The sequence below is a fragment of the Bufo bufo genome, chromosome 3 (assembly GCF_905171765.1).
Source record: "Bufo bufo chromosome 3, aBufBuf1.1, whole genome shotgun sequence".
Lineage (NCBI taxonomy): Eukaryota > Metazoa > Chordata > Amphibia > Anura > Bufonidae > Bufo > Bufo bufo.
The window spans coordinates 438,503,840-438,525,967 of NC_053391.1; the positions used below are offsets into that span (position 1 = coordinate 438,503,840).

Genomic DNA, 22,128 nt, shown 5'->3' on the forward strand with positions numbered 1-22,128 from the left:
GGTCAATTATTTCCATCAGTTATTGTGGGTCAAAGCCACAGAACAGGAGGAAATTGGCACATTACACCTGCTCTCTGAGTAGGCTTCACTATGGGTTTTGGATCACAATCACTGATGGAAATAACTGAAGTGACATGGCATTCCTAATGCTTTGGGTATTGGCTTTTGTGCTTTTAGATAATTTTTTTCTAGTTCTATAAAAGGGTGTATTTTATGCTTTAAGAGGTGTAGGAAATATGGGCACCACAGAAAGTTCATTATTCTTTATTATGTAGGGAATGTAAGGGAGGTATAATTGCAAAGTCTGCACATCAGTAAATGATATAGGATAGATCGCATGCTGCCATCATTTCATGTTTATGGATTATATGATTCTAGGTTTAGGCCCCTTTCAGATGATTGAGTTCCACACTCTGGACTTGCAGCAGCTCCCGTCCTGACCTCCCAGCACTGACAGGGTCGCATAGCATTATATTGATTTATGATGCTTTGTAACCCTTACAATTCTGGAATGTATTGGATAACACTGACATAATGCTGTAATGGTTACATAGCAGCATAAATTAATATAATGCTATGCGACCCCGTCAGTGCTAGGAGGTCAGGACGGGAACTGCTGCATACTCGCGCTGGAAGTGTGGAACTCGCTCGTCTGAAAGAGGCCATAGGCTAGGTTAGCCATCTGCTGTGCTGGATCATTGTTCAGTGAATCTTGATGGATCCCATTAACTTACAGTGGGGCCCGTCAGGGTTCCACCAGGGTTTCTGTCACTTTAAAGGCAAGAAAATTGGTGCGTGCTGTGCTAGCCTTGCTGTGAAATATCATGGAACGGTCAGTAATGGCTCCAAATGGTACTGTGAACTTAGGTCTAAATGAACGCCAGCTGCACTTGCCGATTTTCAGCAGATGTTGGAGAAGCTCATTAGAGATAAGTTCTGTCAAACTTTTTACTCTCTCCACATTTGGAAAAATATGCATGATCAGCTGAGCAAAACATGCATTTGTATGGAGACTTGAGAGGAATAGATGCTGGCCAGGCAAGCATGTGGCTGGCAACTCTCTAGCTGTATGGCTGCCTTTAGTCTTTCTGCATATGGCACAGTCATGTGCAGATTACTGGAAGGTGACACACAGATTCCCAAGACTCCTTACACTGCCATAGGGTGCTCTTTGTGGCACTGTGTTATGAGAAAGTATGGTAGAATAGCAAGGAGAATAGATCTGTAATACAGAATCCGATAAAGCATTCTACATTTTTTCCTGTGAGATTGACATAAGTAGAGCCCATTAGAAAACCGTGAACCTTTTATGGCGACTTTCAACTCAGTAGCTGTAAGACATGATTGTTGCATTCATCATTTTGACATCACAGCGATATGTCAGAAGATCTTATTTCTAAAACTCCATAAACTCAGACTCCCCTTTGAGTCCTGATAGAAGGACTGTAAATTTTGGCCACAATCTCTCGTGTTTCAGCTCTCTAGAAAGTGATGGCACAGTAATGAGAATGGTGCCTGAATTGTCCAGTCACTAAAGCCTTCCATTTGGTTATACATCTTAAATTGCTCTATACTGAGCAGCCTGTTCAGATACTCCATACGATTTTTGCTTTTTATTTGCGTATTGTTATAAATTTCTGTGCTTATTGCATGCTTACATTTCAGTTTACACACATACATTATATATTTAAACATCACACTACATTAGGCTGGGTTCACACGGGCGCAATGCGTGAGGTGAACACATTGCACCCGCACTAAATCCGGACCCATTCATTTATATGGGGCTGTGCACATGAGCGGTGATTTTCACGCATCACTTGTTGCGTGAAAATCGCAGCATGCTCTATATTGTGCATTTTTCACGCAACACAGGCCCCATAGAAGTGAATGGGGTTGCGTGAAAATCTCAAACATCCGCAAGCAAGTGCGGATGCAGTGCGATTTTTACAATCGGGATGGGGACCCGATCTTTATTATTTTCTGTTATAATGGAAAATAATAGTATTCTTAATACAGAATGCTTAGTAAAATAGGGATGGAGGGGTTAAAAAAAATAAAAAATAATTGAACTCACCTCATCCACTTGTTCGCGCAGCCGGCATCTCTTCTGTCTTCTCCTCTACTGTCCAGGAGGAAAGGACCTGTGGTGACGTTACTGCGCTCATCACATGGTCCGTCACATGATCCATCACCATGGAGTGCAGTGACGTCACCACAGGTCCTTTTCCTCAAAGAAGAGAAGCCGGGCTGCGCGAACAAGTGTATTAAGGTGGGTTAAAAAAATATATATTTTTTTTTTTAACCCCTCCATCACTATTTTACTAAGCATTCTGTATGAAGAATGCTATTACTTTCCCTTATAACCATGTTATACGCACCCGCAACGACCGTTTGAACCCAGCCTTACTCTGGTTTATGACTGAGCATTGTTCTTCCAGAGGTTTCAGTAGTGTCTTAACATGACTTCATACTATTAATGCTATTAATCTTCTATATTTAAGAACTCCAAAACTGTGAAGTTAAAAATGTAATGCTTGGATAGTGCTCTATTTTATATGGTTTTTAATAAATCATTTAGAACTGTAAACATATTTATAAACATTTTGATATCATTTAGAAATAGTTAAACATTGGTCTGGAATGTTAACTGGCATGTATTTACCAAATCATCCACTAGATGGTGATATAACACCTGCCAGTAATAGTTTTAGTAACCACCTATATTTTTGACCAAGAACAGGTTTTTATTATTTTATTTATTTTAAAAACGTATATGGTTTTGATCTAATTCTCTAAAGTAAAAAAAAAATATTATAATGGCAAATAATTATTTTGTACAGTCACAAACCAGCATTATATTTTAATTTGAAAGTTCGAATAGTAACTATTGTTCATCACCATACAGAGGAGCAAGCAATGATCAGGAATGAACGTTCATTCTAAAATATTGCCCTGTGTACTGGCCCCAGTAAATGGGCTGTTGGTTCTTACTACATATTTATCAGGGTATCGTGAATTATGAAATCACCTTTCATAAACCTATTGAAATAATCAAAGCATCAATATTTAAAAAGAGATATCCTTAAGATATACCAAATTATTGAGATCAGTTTCATAGTTTTGGAGTTCTTAGATGCAGATAATGAATTGATAGTATGACTTGTCATGTTGGGAGACTGCTGAAACCTCTGGAAGATCAATCCCCAGTCATAAACCAGAACAATTTAGTGTTACCGGTATTTGCAAATATATAATTTATCTGTGTAAACTGATTGGGACTGAGCTGTAATATTGGCTGCCCCATCATTTCCATGCTTGTTGGGATTCCCAGGGATCGCACCCTTTAATCAAGACAATGTATTAGTAATTTGGTAATGTATTATTATGTTTGAAAAGCATTATATTTGTAAAAATACTTCTGTAATTTAAAAGGGCATTGATAACTGGCCTGAATATTACCTAGCATGTAGTTTCCAAATCCTCCACTAGATGGTCACATAACACCTCCGAATAATGGTTCTATCGCCCAGCTATATTTATGGCCAGGAAAGAGGAGTTTGACATGCCATAATTATCAGGGTATTGTTCAGTATCAACTCCTTTTGCATAGATCTGTTAGAAAATTATAAAGCAGTTATATTTGTAGTCTGTGAATACTGTATGTTGTGTCTACATTGTCTATTTCTTAATATTCTGCACAATAAAGTATTGACATGGTTTACAGCTAATGTACTGCGTGTATTATGTATCTTTTTTGTTTTACCTGAGCAAGTTTATATATTTTTATTGCAAATATAATAGATTGGGCAAAACAATAAGAAAAAAACTGTTAAAAACTATACAAAGGTCATGCTTTAGATCCATGATAAGGCCACAAGGCCCTCTCAAGACATAGAAGTCAGAAAGTGGCTCAAACCTACATTTGGATCTATATACAAAAAACAATAATTCACAATATACTGTAATAATACAGTGTAATAAAGACATGCATAAAAAACATCACAAAGTATACATATAGCCCATGAAACTGTGACAGATTAGCCCAATAATGCAGTATCTAGCCAAAGAATAAAATGTAATATGAACCTGTTGCAGAAGGAGTATGCAGAACCTGAAGATGGTGAGCGCCAAAATGTGGAAGGAGAGCCCACGAGTATTGTTGTTAGGCTACTTTCACACAAAAATAAAAAAAACGGAAATCAAATTTTTCAACCCATGGAGGTCTGGATTTGGAGTCACACTCAAAATTAAAGTGGAAAAACACACTACAGGCTGATCCAACTTTGATGTAATGTCCTTAAAACAAGTCAAAATGAGGCTCAGTAGTGTGTGTGGCCTCCACGTGCCTGTATGACCTCCCTACAACGCCTGTGCATGCTCCTGATGAGGTGGCGGACGATCTCCTGAGGGATCTCCTCCCAGACCTGGACTAAAGCATCTGCCAACTCCTGGACAGTCTGTGGTGCAACGTGACGTTGGTGGATAGAGCAAGACAGGATGTCCCAGATGTGCTCAATTGGATTCAGGCCTGGGGAACGGGCGAGCCGGTCAATAGCATCAATGCCTTTGTCTTGCAGGAACTGCTGACACACTTCAGCCACATGAGGTCTAGCATTGTCTTGCATTAGGAGGAACCCAGGGCCAACTTCACCAGCATATGGTCTCACAAGGGGTCTGAGGATCTCATCTCGGTACCTAATACCTGTGCGGCCCTCCAAAGAAATGCCACCCCACACCATTACTGACCCAATGCCAAACTGGTCATGCTGGAGGATGTTGCAGGCAGCAGAACGTTCTCCACGGCGTCTCCAGACTCTGTCACGTCTGTCACATGTGCTCAGTGTGAACCTGCTTTCATCTGTGAAGAGCACAGGGCGCCAGTGGCGAATTTGCCAATCTTGGTGTTCTCTGGCAAATGCCAAACGTCCTGCACGGTGTTGGGCTGTAAGCACAACCCCCACCTGTGGACGTCGGGCCCTCATATCACCCTCATGGAGTCTGTTTCTGACCGTTTGAGCAGACACATGCACATTTGTGGCCTGCTGGAGGTCATTTTGCAGGGCTCTGGCAGTGCTCCTCCTGTTCCTCCTTGCACAAAGGCGGAGGTAGCGGTCCTGCTGCTGGGTTGTTGCCATCCTACTGCCTCCTCCACGTCTCCTGATGTACTGGCCTGTCTCCTGGTAGCGCCTCCATGCTCTGGACACTACGCTGACAGACACCGCAAACCTTCTTGCCACAGCTCGCATTGATGTGCCATCCTGGATAAGCTGCACTACCTGAGCCACTTGTGTGGGTTGTAGACTCCGTCTCATGCTACCACTAGAGTGAAAGCACCGCCAGCATTCAAAAGTGACCAAAACATCAGCCAGGAAGCATAGGAACTGAGAAGTGGTCTGTGGTTACCACCTGCAGAACCACTCCTTTATTGGGGGGTCTTGCTAATTGCCTATAATTTCCACCTGTTGTCTATCCCATTTGCACAACAGCATGTGAAATTGATTGTCACTCAGTGTTGCTTCCTAAGTGGACAGTTTGATTTCACAGAAGTGTGATTGACTTGGGGTTACATTGTGTTGTTTACGTGTTCCCTTTATTTTTTTGAGCAGTGTATATAAGAAGATATTTCGGTAATTTATAAATAGTTGATCAATGGGCTGTAATGTTAACCGGCATGTAGTTTCCAAAACCTCAACTAGATGGAGATATAACGCCTCTTAATAGTTTTATCAACTGCCTACATTTACGATCAAGAAGAGGTTTGGTTTGAAATCCCAAATAAAAAAATAGCAACTAATTATTTGGTGCAGTTACAGACCAAAATGATGCTTTAAAGGGGTATTCCAGTCATAAAAAGTTGTCCACTAGCCACAGGATAAAGAATAACTATCAGCTTGGGTGGGATCCTATTGCTGGGACCCCCACTGATCCAAAGAACGGGGTCCCATTACCCTGTGGAGCCCCTCTCGAATGGAAATGGTCAGAAAAGCGCACTGCTACTTCATTCATTTTTATGGAGGCCCCGGAGAGCCGAGTGCTGTACTTGTTAATCTCCGGCACTCCCATAGAAATGAATGGAGTGGCGGTGCGCTTTTCCGACCAGCCACTCCTGAATTTGTCATCCCTGTTTATGGCATTATGCTAGGATATGGCATCAAGGTCCAACTGCCAGTGACCAGTGTTACCCATGCTGATCACTACAATGAAGTGGCAGCTGCTAAGAAAGCACATTGTCACAAGGTGTGGCTGTGTTTCACATCATCTGATTGGTTGGCTAATGGTGGTTGTACCTTGATGGTTATATATGCCCACCATGTATTTCCCGAGACAACCCCTGTAAAGAACAGTTTCACAATATCTCCATTAAAGTTAAACAGCAGAGCAGTTCAGGGGATAACCGTGTCATTTCCATTCCATTCGCCTTGACAGAAAACCCACCCATTTCAATGTTCTACTTTTCCAAGTCCTGATAAAGGAACATTTAAAAAAGTCAGTTTGGTGGTCATTTTGTTTTCTTTAACACCTTAATGACCAGACCTGAAAAGGCCTTTTTTTTTTTGTAATTTAGCGCATGTTGTGGTTTAAAGAGGACCTTTCACCGATTCTTACCCTATGAACTAAGTATACAGACATGTGGAGCGGCGCCCGGGGATCTCACTGCACTTACTATTATCCCTGGGCGCCGCTCCGTTCTCCTGCTATGCCCTCCGGTATCTCCGTTCCCTAAGTTATGGTAGGCGGAGTCTGCCCTAGCGCTGGCCAATCGCATTGCAGAGCTCACAGCCTGGGAGAAAATAACCTCCCAGGCTGTGAGCTCTGCGCTGCGATTGGCCAGCGCTAGGGCAGACTCCGCCTACCATAACTTAGGGACTGGTATCTCCGCCTACTATAACTTAGTGAGCGGAGATACCGGAGGGCATAACGGGAGAACGGAGCGGCGCCCGGGGATAATAGTAAGTGCAGTGAGATCCCCGGGCGCCGCTCTACATATCTGTATAGTTAGTTCATAGGGTAAGAATCGGTGAAAGATCCTCTTTAATGGTTGTAATTTTTATATTTGTTGGAACACTAAAGTAATTTTTCCAACCTTTTTTTTGCATGACACATATTTTTTTATTAATTCATTATTATTTTTTTTTATTTCTAGTTTTATTTTGCTAAAACTGAAAAAAAAGTTCTCAAACTACAGTATAGTTCTTTGTTCTTTATGCAAACTCTGACCAAAATAAATTTATTAAAATGGGTTTCCTATTTTGTGTTGACCGTTTTGATATACGTATAGTTTTATGATAATGGTGACAATTTCAGTTAGTGTGGCCGTTTTTATTATTTACTTGTATTTTATTACGTGCCACAGAGAAAAAAATGTACCTTAATTTGTGCAGGGTTCACAACTGCATATGGCTGGGCTGATACAGTATAATACAAATCTCATTATTCCCTAGTGGCTACCTCACTGAGGGTGGATTTCTAATTCCTATGCCAAATAGCGAACGGGTTCCTTTTGTGTTCCCGGCGCATATGTATGGAAATCGGTGTGTCTTCTTTGTCGCTGGTATGTTCTCTGATTCTGCGGCGTATTTCTCTTTTTGTTTTACCAACTTACATTGATACAGTATTGTTTTCCAGTTCTTGAGCAATATTTAGTCTGAATAACCTGGCTGCAAGCAATACAGTCCCCACATCGAAACCTGTCTTGTGTTTTGCTTTCTAGTCACATCTCACTCCTTGGCACTGCATTGTAGTGACCAGTGAGTAAAAGGTCTTTCAGACATGAGTGTTTCTGAAGGTGATCTGTGGTTTATCACCCAGTACGCCTGCTAAATCTGGATCAGCCCTAAGTATATCCCAATGTTTTGCTAGGATCTTTTTAATGTCTTGGTGTGCTCTATCTTAAAGGCCAATCATCAGAATTTTCTTCATAGTATAATTAGATTTTTTGGAGATAACAAAGAAGACACACCAATTTCCAGACATATTCACAGGGCACACAAGGGGGACGCGGAAGCTATTCAGTTTATCAATATTTCCACTGTACCCTCTAATAAAACAGTGTTTGTGACCAGAAGATCCATTCAACTTGCATGCCGATGGAATTACAGGATGAAGTCAGTGGCACCGGATGGACTCAATGAGAGCATTCATTTCAGCTGTTTCATATAGGATGATTTATGTATACAGAAGAGTTGATACTCTGATCTTCGAACAAAATGTAGGGCCTCAGTGTACTTATGGATACATCTATGACACATAGGGGTCAGATTCTTTTACCAAGCACTAGCAATTATCATACAATTCATACAAATAATGCCTTATTGAGCAGAAGACCACTGCCATCAGTATGGTGCAATGCACTCCTCTTCTTACCATCCAAATGAGTATCACCTTCAGCATTGTGATTATTTAAAGAGGACCTTTCACCTCTTCTGACATGCCGCCTGTTTTAATAGCTTCACGCATTTCCCATTTAATAACAATTCCTGAGCATCTATTCTTATGGCTCTATGTTGTGCCATTCCTTTATTATTTCTACTAGAAGTTATGTATGAATTGCTAGCAGTCTGCAGTAAGGGTACAGAGGGGAGGTAACCAGTTGGGGGTGTGTACCTGCACAGACTCACTCTATCCAATCAGTGATGCCATTGTCAGACTGTGCAGGTACACCCCCCCCCCCCCCCAGCTGGTTACCACCCCTCTGTACCCTTACTGCAGACTGCTAGCAATTCATACATAACTTCTAGTAGAAATAATAAAGGAATGGCACAACATAGAGCCATAAGAATAGATGCTTCAGAATTGTTATTAGACGGAGGATGCATGTCGCTATTAAAACAGACATGTCAGGAGTGGTGACAGGTCCTCTTTAACATGCTTCTTTAATATTGACCATGTATCTGATTGCTGACGAAGTAACATCCCCTGCCATGTTTTTATACTGTGGTCTGATAATCGTATCTTGCACGGCAATGTAATGAATATGTATACCGTGAAGGCTCTACTTTCCCTAAGTACCCTTGTGTCATATTGATTATTCCTCATTGATATGACGATCTATGCCTCTGAGTTATAAGACCTAAACTGAACAATTGGGTGCTTTAACACATGAGCATGTCCGTTGACCCTTTGTATAATATTTACCTAGTGATGATTAGGAATTCAATATTATATCCTGTAGAGAAGCGATGGGCTATGAGACATGCAATAGGTCTCCATAGAGACATCACTCCAGACCACTTTGGGCTCACTCTGTTCAGTCAATCCATGATTAGGTAACTATCCTATGGTTTTTTCTATGCTCCGATTGACCAGGGGGCTTAAACAGCCCATTGTGATGAGGAGTCATATATAAAGAGGGCTCTATAAAAGAGGCCTCTATAATAGCTAACTATTCTGCCAGTAAGCTGGCAAACCACATTGGAGCAGAACACTAGAATTGAGCTTAGGGATAGGTATGAGGACCAGACCCAGGGATCGTCCTTATCCGGAAGGGCGCTCCACTCAGCATCCAGCATAGGGCTTAGAAATACACCACCACTGAGCTACCCACTAGGGTATAATCAGATTTGTGACATATCAGCCCAGCCATATGCACAAATTAAGGTCAATTGCTCTCTCTGTAGATCACTCGCTCACCTACCCAGCTGACAAGTATATACCTAATTTACACCAGGTTTTTATGTCCTGTCCTATTTTTAAGTTAACTAATAAAGGTTACGTTTAACCTTCACAAACTAAACTCTTCTCTCTTCCTGTACAAATATATTCTATGAAGAAGAGTATCCCAGGTGATGGGTGTCATTTCTTTTGCACCTTCTACACGTTTATGTTTTTCTTGTCTCTAACAGTCAAGGGTATGGTCCTATTGCAAATGTGAAATATTTTCTACTTCAGCCCAGGGCAGGTCAAAGCCGGTATCTGTTGGGGAAGACATTTGTCTACAGGAGCAAATTGTCTCAAGTGACATTTTCTTTGTGTGACAATTCTAGTGACTGAAACTTCTAGTACTTAGTACACCAAATTCTCATATATTCTTACACCTGTTTTATGCATTTCTCACGTGCAAAGAAATTTCTGCACTAATATTACTGACCAGATTGTCAACAGAATGTTTCTTCAGAGGGCCCATAAGATCAATGATTTTGGGCGGTCATAAGATATTAGGAAGAATACAGTGTATGCAGCCCGCCTATGTGTACACACCCTACAATACAGTCATAATATGTTTAACACACTGCATCTTTATTACACGGACAAACCTTTGCATTTCAGTGCCTTGGCTCGGCTGTCTGAACGTGTGGAATATAACTCTGATATCCCAGTTGGCTAGGTTGAAGGTTGGCTCTCTCACCTTGAGTGAGCTCTTACTCCAAATAGAAAGTGACCTAGAATCTGTGGCTTTCTTTTTGTGACAATGAGACTTTCAAGCATCTGTTGGAAAATGTAGCTACTAATTAATTTACTTCCCTCTTTGGGAACCCCTTTGAGGAACTATGTGTGATGTACCATCAGACCTTTTCAGTGGACCCTGGTGCTATTTTTGCCTTTGTATGTATTGAAGCCCTGTTATCTCTTTTATGATATGATGTGTCTATGCTGTATTTTCTAATGTGCACTCTTTGAACTTGTCATGGCAACAACCAATAAAAAAAAATAGATATTTTAAAAGAAAAATACAGATAGATGTACAGGTTCAGATTTTTTTTTATTATAAAAACAATTGCGCTGCATTTCAGCATTGCTTTATTAAACCTGTTCTAATGTAATAAATAACTTTCTAAAATCAAGGTATATATTAAAATATTAATGACTTATCTTTCTGTAGCAATTCATAAAAAATCTCTTAATGGGAAAACAGTAGGTAGATGAGTCCACAGGAAGCAAACCGGCATTGTATGGGAATAGCTGCAGAATACACAGTCAATGAGATTTATCAACACCGGTGTAACGGAAAAATGGCTTAGTTGCTCATAGCAACCAATCAGTTTTCTCCTTTCATTTTTCAGAGCTCCTTTGGAAAATGAAAGGATTAATCTGATTGGTTGCTATAGGCAACTAAGTCAGTTTTCCTTTACACCAGTTTTGATAAATCTCCCCCATTGTATTAGGCAATTCACTCACAGAACCGTCATGTATATTTAGATGCACATCTCTTTATGAAGTGTGTCACAGCACTAGGAAATGTGATCCTGAAATTACCTTTGCAGTAATTAATGACCTGTCTAGGAAATGATCAATATCAGTTTTCACTGAGAAGACAGACTGCATTAGATGCATTGAATTTATGCATCCATGTACCCAACAGCCTTTTTTGTAATTGGAATTACTAATTTAATTTATTTTAAAGCAGGCCTGGGAGTGTCTGGTTATCATTGGAACTAGTCAACACCTTGCTGACAGATACATCCCAGGGAGTTCGTTTAAAGAGGTTTTCCCACCATCAGATGTGATAGTATATTGGGCAGACTAGATGGGCCAAATGGTTCTTATCTGCTGACACATTCTATAGTATATTTCTATAGTTAACATGACTTCCTAATTAGTGAGGGCCTGACTGCCAGGACCCCTTCATGGTTTTCCTGTACAGTGGGGCCACCATCCATTCCCTGGGCTAGAAGCAGCAATATGGCTCCATTTCATTGAATGGAGTTGTGTCTCCCTGCAAAGTGGGTGAACATGAGCACAGCAGTTCAAGGAAAAACTTGAAGGGGCCACAGTCGTCAGGATTGGTGGGTGTCCCATGGGTTTTACTCCCATTAATCATAATGATATGTAGTACCTTAGCAATATGACATAACAGTATAAAATGTTCACAACATGAAATCATTTCAACTTTCCCACCTGCAGAAAATCAGTGCAATGTACCATTTTAATATAAACACATCTCTCAATTGACTTGCCTCCAGACCTCAAGATCCTGATTTCTTACAATTTTACCTGGTAAGAATTGCTTGAGCATGACACTTGTGTAAGTACTTTATCAAACATTTCTGAACACGACAATAAGTTAAACAATCTGTAGGGAAGACATCTACAGTAAAAGGAGCTAGAAAAGTTGTAAAATACATGGTATCCTGCAGCCCAGATGAATTTACTAGAGTGGCTTCAATTGTTTCATTTTTAAAGCCATTCAAAACTATGGTTGGTTTCTTTACTTTGGGGATCGATGGTGAGGTCTATTCTCTCTATATCTATGTTTTTGACTGTCATGTTCAGATGTTCGTCTAACTCTTGGTGGAGCAACTGGTGCCACAGTTTCTTCAGTTTGCCCCCTGTCCTCTCTTAAAGTGCCAAACCTTGGTTTAGGTAACAGTGGCTCCCGAACTCTTCCTTGTAATGGAGTGCCACTGACTGATTTAGAGTCCTGAGCTTTACCATTCTGTCGCTCATCTGTCCATTCAAGCTTGTTGTTGTGCGGAGTGCGGCGTTGCCTCTCGTTCCGCAAGATGTCAGCTGCCCTAGGGTAGAAATTTAACTCTTGGCTGGAGTTGCCGCCATCTGAGTCGTCACCACCCACTGTGCAATTACAAGAAAAATAGTTTCTCAGCATTATATATTACATGACTTATAGTAAAAATAATAGGCTAAATAGATTTTGACAAACTACCGGTAGTTATGTCAGTTTACATCATTACCCTAAGAAAAGTTCACCCTAGTTGTAGGAAACTTCTGACGTCATTGAGACATCAAAAGTTTTTAATGATAGATGTTCGTGCCCCCTTTGAATGTTCTTGACTTCACTGAAGGAGAAGTGAAGACAGGTCATAGCTTTTCGTAACAATCAAAAGGACATCATTAATGCTTCAAAATCCAAAAAGGCACAACATTTTGATTTGATAGAACTATCGGTAGAGGTACAAGGACGCCTACTGATGAGAATTTCCGATATGTCTGTATGACAAATGTTATATTAGTGTGGAATGACAATATCAGGACACGGGCTAACCATGCTAATATCATAATTCATCTACCATTGTTGATAGTGATTCAAATAATTGTCCAGAATTAGAAATACATGGCTGCTTTCTTCTAAGGCCCCTTTCACACGGGCGAGAATTGCGTGCGGGTGCAATTCCTGCTGAATGAAGATTTCTATCTTCATTCAGCAGGACCTGCGCTGACGTCACCGTACTCACCACGTGATTACATCATCAAATGTCCTTTTGCAGGTCCTGCAAGAAGACTATGCCAGCTGCGCAATCAATTGGATAAGGCGAGTTAATTTTTTTTTATTTTTTAACCCCTCAATCCACGTTTTAGTAAGCATTCTTAATACAGAATGCTTATTATTTTCCCTTATAACCATGTTACAAGGGAAAATAATACAGTGAATTTACTTTAATGGGGTCCAGGGTTGCTTTCATCCCTATAATCTCCTAGCAACCATGTGCGAAAATCGCACCGCATCCGCACTTGCTTGCGGATGCTTGCCATTTTCACGCAGACCCATTCATTTCTATGGGGCCTGCGTTGCGTGAAAAACGCAGAGTAAAGAACATGGTGCGATTTTCACGCAATGCACAAGTGATGCATGAAAATCACCGCTCAGCTGAACAGCCCCATTGAATTGAATGGGTCCAGATTCAGTGCGAGAGCAATGCGTTCACCTCACACATTGCACCCGTGCGGAATTCTCGCCCGTGTGAAAGGGGCCTAACATTGTAGCAGTTCTTTAGAGAAAGTCAGTGTATTTGAATCTTATAAGTGTTACCTCTAAAAGAAGATATATTCTTTCTTGGTGGTTCCTCAGACAGCTTTGTATGCCCAGGAAGTGACAAATACCGAGCATGGTGGGCAGTAGCCTATGTAAAAGAAATGCATGTAGTATGGTTAAAAAAGTCATGCAGCTACCAGCACATTGCTTGTTGTTTTGCAATTTGTATCAACCATAATCAAATGAGTAATATTTATTTTCTTACATCAAGTGTACCTAAAAGTTGTCAAATGATACCTCTAAAATTAAAGGATCAGTGCCACTAGCACACCCTTATAATCCTGTACTGAAGAAGGGAGGCTCACCCTTGACAAACACTCCCCAAAATATAATTGCCTCCACTTTAAGACTTATTTTTCTGTAACATTACATTTAGTCGTCATCAACAGTGTGCCCAGCCCGCAATGAACTAGGGATGTCCATCCAGATCCTTTTATCAGGCATAATCATTGTAACCGTCTCAGCTATAAGCGTTACCACTGTCTTTATGAGTACACGACAAAGGAAAATTTCATCACAAACATGGAATCTAATAAGCTAGTATTTCTATTAATTGCATGCCTTACCTACTATAACCACATGAAGAGAAAGTTCTGTTCCCTGCTAACAAGCTCTACATAATACAAAAAGCAAACTAAACATACCGCTCTGTTCCTGGTGATAAGACTATTATGCTTCTTTATACTGTCTCTCATGGTGTGCCTCCGACGAATCAGTATTTCTTTGGCTTGTTTTTCATTGGTCCCACTTGCAAGGTTGTGTCTGTTGTAGGAAAGTGTCTGCAGTGATGGAAATATAATCAGTCTGCATTAAATCGTCATTTTTTTATATTAGTCACTATCACACAATAAGTCATCAAAGCAATCTGTTTTATCTGGATCATAGAAACACAATGATATACACTTGGTTTCTGAATAGCTAGCTGGTTCTAGATCTAAAAGTTGTGCAGCATTCTTCTCTAAAGTTCTGTACACATTTGTGTCATGGCTTCTGGTCATAACAGAGCTATTACAGATCAGACAAATCCTATAGACTTCTAGTAGGGTTTGATTTGGTTCTTGTATTTTAGACAGGGCTTTTTTTCTCAGAGAAAAGGTGGTGGAACTCACCCCCCCTCCTCTGGCCACGCCCCTACCCAACCCTAGGACCGCCCCCTACCCACCCCTTCTACCCACCCCTAGGACCGCCCCCCTACTTACCCCTAGGACCGCCCCCTAAAACTGCCCCTTTAGAGAACAGGGATGCAAAATTTGGGGGGGGGGGGGGGGGGCTATAAAAGTCCAGCCCAGCAAAGAAACCCCCCAGATGGGGATGGCACTGTTAATGGGGGATCTGGGGATGGCACTGTTAATGGGGGATCTGGGGATGGTACTGTTATGGGGTGGAGGATCTGGGGATGGCATCCACAGATCCCCCATCCTATAACAGTGCCCTCCACAGACCCCCCCCACCCCATAACAGTGCCATCCACAGACCCCCCACCCCATAACAGTGCCATCCACAGACCCCCCCACCCCATAACAGTGCCATTCACAGACCCCCCCACCCCATAACAGTGCCATCCACAGACCCCCCTCCACCCCATAACAGTGCCATCCACAGACCCCCCCCCCCCCACCCCATAACAGTGTCATCCACAGACCCCCCATTGCCGCTCCAGTACAGTTATAAAATATGTAATTAAATGAATAATGATTCATGCTGCCCCTCAGTAGCATAACTTTCAATATATTGTACTCACAGCCGGCTACTGTTATCGTAATGCAGGCCGGCCGGGCAGACGAGTGGCAGCGTCACTGACTGACATCACGTGCCTGCGCCGCCTACTTTATGAATGAAGTAGGCGGCGCAGGCACGTGACGTCAGTCAGTGACGCTGCCGCTCGTCTGCCCGGCCGGCCTGCATTACGATAACAGTAGCCGGCTGTGAGTACAATATATTGAAATTATATTTCCATACAATATATGGAAAGTTATACTACTGAGGGGCAGCATGAATCATTATTCATTTAATTACACATTTTATAAGTCTCTACTGGAGCTGCGGGGCCAGAGCACAGTGAACGTACCTACCCCCAGCTCCTCCTCCCAGTCCCTCCCCACTGATACATCGCAGGCTGCGATGTCAAAAGGTGGCGGAACGCCGTTCCGGTGCGTTCCGCCAGAAAAAAAGCCCTGATTTTAGACATGTAGAATAGCACTGCAAACTGCTCTGTTCTTGCTCTCAGCAATACTAATGTAAACCTAAAAAACATCAGTGTTAGAAACCAATTTCTGTGCAGTATCATTATAAATTAGTTCCCTTTTACATGGGAAGGTGATCAAGAAGAACAATGCTTGTTCCAGTTCATTATCCTATGTAAACACAACTCCGATAGCCCAACCATTTCTTGTGATCTGGTGATCGGAGCAAATGCTTGTTTGTTGGCAGCACATCTCTACATCTAAAGATTCACCCTCATACAGTGCAATGATTGCTCTAATGCAAGTAACGAGCATTGATCAATATGCTTTTATCATTGATCAGCACTCATTAGTGGGCAGAATAATTGTCTGTGTAAGAGGAAGTCACATTTGTCAGAAATATGATCTGACTTGCAATAAAAAAAAAAACTTTGGCAAATTATTGAGTGTTAAAGGGGTATGCCCATCTGATACAATGGGGGCATGTTGCTAGAAGGAGAACTGAGCAGGCAAGGTGGTGGCCAGAGGTTATTCGTGATCCGGCCACCACCAAGCGCCCTCCCCGTAGTAGTGAATGGGAGCGCACAGCGCTTGCATGGCAACCGCTTCCATTCGTTTCTATGGGGCCGACGGAAATAGCCAAGCCAGCGCTCGGCTATTTTCAGCGGCCCCATAAAAAATAAATAAAGGACGGCTGAGCATGCGCAGTGCGCCCTCCATAACTTTCGGGGCTCCGTTCTCAGTGTAGGCGTGGGACCCGCACCTATCAGACAATATCCTAGCAATATGCCTCCATTGTCTGAGATGGGAAAACCCCTTTAACTGCATCTGAGAGACAAGTCTATCATAGGGAACAAAAAGATTTTTTTTTAGGATGATCACAACAGATGAGGAACATGAGAGAAATCTGTGTGTAAATCCAGACAACAAAATGAGGGTCTTACCCGTTGACGTATTTGGTAAAGGTTCTTGGATAACACATCTCGCATCTCATCGACTTCGGTTGATGAAAGAGGCTTCACTCTATTTTTTTCATATGTTCTGGTTTATGAGAAGAAGAAATTACACAGATGATGAGAAGATAAAACAACAAACTGTAAAATGAAATTCATTAATCTAAATAGTAAACGTGAAAAAATATAAACCTAAAATATTGGATAGGTAGGCAGTAACAGAGAATGTAAAACATGACTGCAAGCTTAAGCTTGTATTGTACAGTCGTGGCCAAAAGTTTTGAGAATTACATAAATATTGGAAATTGGAAAAGTTGATGCTTAAGTTTTTATAATAGCAATTTGCATATACTCCAGAATGTTATGAAGAGTGATCAGATGAATTGCATAGTCCTTCTTAGCCATGAAAATTAACTTAATCCCCCAAAAAACTTTTCACTGCATTTCATTGCTGTCATTAAAGGACCTGCTGAGATAATTTCAGTAATCGTCTTGTTAACTCAGGTGAGAATGTTGACGAGCACAAGGCTGGAGATCATTATGTCAGGCTGATTGGGTTAAAATGGCAGACTTGACATGTTAAAAGGAGGGTGATGCTTGAAATCATTGTTCTTCCATTGTTAATCAGGGTGACCTGCAAAGAAACGCGTGCAGCCATCATTGCGTTGCATAAAAATGGCTTCACAAGCAAGGATATTGTGGTTACTAAGATTGCACCTCAATCAACAATTTATATGATCATGAAGAACTTCAAGGAAAGAGGTTCAATTCTTGTTAAGAAGGATTCAGGGCGTCCAAGAAAGTCCAGCAAGCGCCAGGATCGTCTCCTAAAGAGGATTCAGCTGCGGGATCGGAGTGCCACCAGTGCAGAGCTTGCTCAGGAATGGCAGCAGGCAGGTGTGAGCGCATCTGCACGCACAGTGAGGCGAAGACTTTTGGAAGATGGCCTGGTGTCAAGAAGGGCAGCAAAGAAGCCACTTCTCTCCAAAGAAAACATCAGGGACAGATTGATCTTCTGCAGAAAGTATGGTGAATGGACTGCTGAGGACTGGGGCAAAGTCATATTGTCCGATGAAGCCTTGTTTGGGGCATCTGGAAAAAGGCTTGTCCGGAGAAGAAAAGGTGAGCGCTACCATCAGTCCTGTGTCATGCCAACAGTAAAGCATCCTGAGACCATTCATGTGTGGGGTTGCTTCTCATCCAAGGGAGTGGGCTCACTCACAATTTTGCCCAAAAACACAGCCATGAATAAAGAATGGTACCAAAACACCCTCCAACAGCAACTTCTTCCAACAACAGTTTGGTGAAGAACAATGCATTTTCCAGCACGATGGAGCACTGTGCCATAAGGCAAAAGTGATAACTAAGTGGCTCGGGGACCAAAACGTTGACATTTTGGGTCCATGGCCTGGAAACTCCCCAGATCTTAATCTCATTGAGAACTTGTGGTCAATCCTCAAGAAACGGGTGGACAAACAAAAACACACTAATTCTGACAAACTCCAAGAAGTGATTATGAAAGAATGGGTTGCTATCAGTCAGGAATTGGCCCAGAAGTTGATTGAGAGCATGCCCAGTCGAACTGCAGAGGTCCTGAAAAAGGGCCAACACTGCAAATACTGACTCTTTGCATAAATGTCATGTAATTGTCGATAAAAGCCTTTAAAACGTATGAAGTGCGTGTAATTATATTTCACTACATCACAGAAACAACTGAAACAAAGATCTAAAAGCAGTTTAGCAGCAAACTTTGTGAAAACTAATATTTGTGTCATTCTCAAAACTTTTGGCCACGACTGTACATTGGTCACATCCAAAACATCATCACGCCTGGTCCTATCAATCAAAGTGCAGAGGGCGCATAAGTTGCAGAGAGAGCAGAGCCTCTAGGTATAATGGCAACTCCCCCATTGCTCCTAGAGGCTCATTTGCATGTATTAAAGCTTAATTTTCCTCAGCAATGCAGGCACATATCAACATGGGACAAACACAGATGTCTTCAGCTGCCAAGTGTACATGTACCAGGTCAGCCAGTTTCATAGGTACAAATCTGCTGACAAGGTTATTTCTGATCAGTGTATATTTAAAATGAAAAGTACAATGTACTTTTCATAGAATTCTGATAGAAGTTACCAAAGTTACCAATTCTTAAAGTAAGCATTTATAGGCACTTTACTTTTAAACTATATTGGTTGTATACAGTATATTGTAGATAAAACAAATGTGGCGACTGGTGTTCTGCCAGATCTCTATACCTTGCGAAGAGTCTATACCGGAAGTGACGCGGCCACACCGAAAGTGACGCGGCCGCACAGGAATCAGCTGGAGGAGGGTGTGCACTGCGCAAGCGCACATCCACCGGCTTAGCAAAAAATCATTGCAGCGCCGCGCGTGCGCACTTAGGGGTATAGAGATTTTGCAGCGCAAAATGTTGCATCAGATCTCCCTACCCCTGAGTGCGCAGGCACCCACAAATCATCAGTTGCAGTTCATCCTTAGCGCAGAGCTGAGTGCTGGATACCGAGGTCACCAGTTGCCTGCGCACTCAGGGGTAGGGAGATCTGATGCAACGTTTTGCGCTGCAAAATCTCTATACCCCTAAGTGCGCACGCGCGGTGCACGAAGTACTTCTATCGCGGCACTGCAATGATTCTTTGGTAAGCCAGTGGATGTGCGCTTGCGCAGCGCTGCGCACACCCTCCAGCTGATTCCTGTGTGGCCGCGTCACTTCCGGTATAGACTTTTCGCAAGGTATAGAGGTCTGGCAGAACACCGGCAAGTAAGTAAGCCCATGGTGCATAGTGGATGCATACTGGCTGGAACTCTTGTCGTTGCTACAGTCATACCTGTAAGAACGGATCATTTGGGGGGAATAAATAGCAACAGTACACATGATATATATATAAAATAGAAAAAATGGCAGCACCGGAAAAAAGAAAAAACTTGGGTGCACAGCCCAATGGGAATCAGCTCACCCAATATGTATGCAGTAAAAAGCGAGCAGCACTCCAGACTTGTGAAAAAATTGTGGAACTTTATTCACCCATATGGCAAGGCAATTCACCCATATGGCAAGATGTTTGAGTGCTGCCAGCATTGCTGCAGAGGTTAAAGGGGTGGGAGGTCAGCCTGTCAGTGCTCAGACCATACGTCGCACACTGCATCAAATTGATCTGCGCGGCTGTCATCACAGAAGGAAGCCTCTTCTAAAGATGATGCGCAAGAAAGCCCGCAAACAGTTTGCTGAAGACAAGCAGACTAAGGACATGGATTGCTGGAACCTGTCCTTTGGGCTGATGAGACCAAGATAAACTTATTTGGTTCAGATGGTATCAAGCGGGTGTGGCAGCAACCAGGTGAGGAGTACAAAGACATTTGTGTCTTGCCTACAGTCAAGCATGGTGTTGGGAGTGTCATGGTTTGGGGATGCATGAGTGCTGCCGGCTGTGGGGAGATACAGATCATCGAGGGAACCATGAATGCCAACATGTACTGTGACATACTAAAGCAGAGCATGATCCCATTCCTTCAGAAACTGGGCCGTAGGGCAGTATTCCAACATGATAATGACCCCAAACACACCAACAAGACGACCACTGCATTGCTAAAGAAACTGAGGGTAAAGGTGCTGGACTGGCCAAGCATGTCTGCAGGACCAAACCCTATTGCGCATCTGCGGGGCATCCTCAAATGAAAGGTGGTGGAACGCAAGGTCTCTAACATCCACCAGCTCTGTGATGTCATTATGGAGGAGTGGAAGAGGATTCCAGTGGCAACCTGTGAAGCTCTAGTGAACTCCATGCCCAAGAGAGTTAAGGCACTGCTAGAAAATAATGGTGGCCACACAAAATATTGACACTTTAGGCACAATTTGGTCATTTTTACCTAGAGGTGTACTCACTTTTGTTGCCAGCAGTTTAGACATTAATAGCTGTGTGTTGAGTTATTTTGAGGGCACATTAAATTTACACTGTTATACAAGCTATACACTGAATACTTTACATCATATCAAAGTGTCATATCTTCAGTGTTGTCCCATGAAAAGATATAATAAAATATTTACAAAAATGTGAGGGGTGGACTCACTTTTGTGAGATACTGTGTGTGATCGGAACCCGGTGCCTGCTCAAATTATTGAGCAGGCACCCGGGGCCAAAGCGCCGGGGGGTCCTGTGACCCCCCGTGTAGGCGATCGCAGTAAACCGCAGGTCCATTCAGACCTGTGGTTTGCTGCATTTTTGGGTTATTCGGGTCTCTGGGGACCCGATAACCCGGAACAGGATGATGAGCGATGATGATAAGCCCCCAAGGCAGCGGAGACGCCGCCAGGCGGAGCAAAGGGACCGCCATACTAGGGACCCTGTGGCCCACCCTAGTACGAGTAGCTCTGGGTCTCGTACTAGTTTTCCGGCCCACCAGTTAAATCCAGCGGAGTCCCCTGGCGGTGAACTTGTCTGGTGTACCCCAGAGCGTTTTGAGCCCGTGATTCCTGATTTTGTAGGCCAACCAGGAATCCAGATTTCCACCGTGGGCTTAACTAAATATGACTACTTTAGTCTTTTTTTCAGTGACCACTTTGTAAATCTGATGGTGGAGCAAACAAACCTGTACGCCCAACAGTTTGTTGCTCAACACCCGGGCTCCTTTTTGGCTAGGCCCGGTGGCTGGACTCCAACCAGTGCAACTGAGATGAGGATATTTTGCGGCCTCGTGCTGCACATGGGCCTAGTCAAGAAACCTAGTGTCAGGCATTACTGGAGTGGGGACGTCCTCTACCAGACCCCACTTTACAGTACGGCCATGACACGTACCCGGTTTGAGGCCATTCGGAAATGCCTGCATTGTTCAGATAATGCAGCATGTCCCCCCCAAGGTGATCCTGCATATAACGTCTGTACAAAATCAGGCCGGTCATCGATCAATTTGGGGGCAAACTTGTACAGGCCTATGTACCTGGAAGGGAGGTCGCGGTTGATGAGTCTCTAATTGCTTTCAAGGGGAGACTCATTTTCCGCCAGTATGTTCCTTCTAAGCGGGCAAGGTATGGCGTGAAGCTGTACAAACTTTGTGAGAGTACCTCAGGGTACACTTACAAGTTTCGTGTGTACGAGGGGCGAGATTCCCGTATTCAACCCCCAGAATGTCCCCCCACTCTGGGTGTTAGCGTGAAACTTGTGTGGGACCTTATGCACCCACTGCTAGATAAAGGTTACCACCTGTACGTGGATAACTTTTATACTAGTATCCCCTTGTTCCAGTCCCTCGCCACCAGATCCATGTC

General features: G+C 42.7%; 1 protein-coding gene across 1 annotated transcript in view; it reads right to left on the reverse strand.

The window, feature by feature from the left end:
* Window positions 1–10,714: 10,714 nt before the first annotated feature.
* The window catches only part of LOC120995668 (sodium/hydrogen exchanger 2-like), a 134,291-nt gene continuing 122,877 nt past the window's right edge, over window positions 10,715–22,128 (reverse strand). The window contains exons 9-12 of the mRNA XM_040425018.1: window positions 16,839–16,935; window positions 14,356–14,490; window positions 13,709–13,799; window positions 10,715–12,513 (exon numbers count right to left, since the gene is read on the reverse strand). Of these exons, the coding sequence (XP_040280952.1) occupies window positions 12,149–12,513; window positions 13,709–13,799; window positions 14,356–14,490; window positions 16,839–16,935 (688 nt within the window). The 3' untranslated portion in view covers window positions 10,715–12,148. The remainder of the gene's footprint in view (window positions 12,514–13,708; window positions 13,800–14,355; window positions 14,491–16,838; window positions 16,936–22,128) is intronic.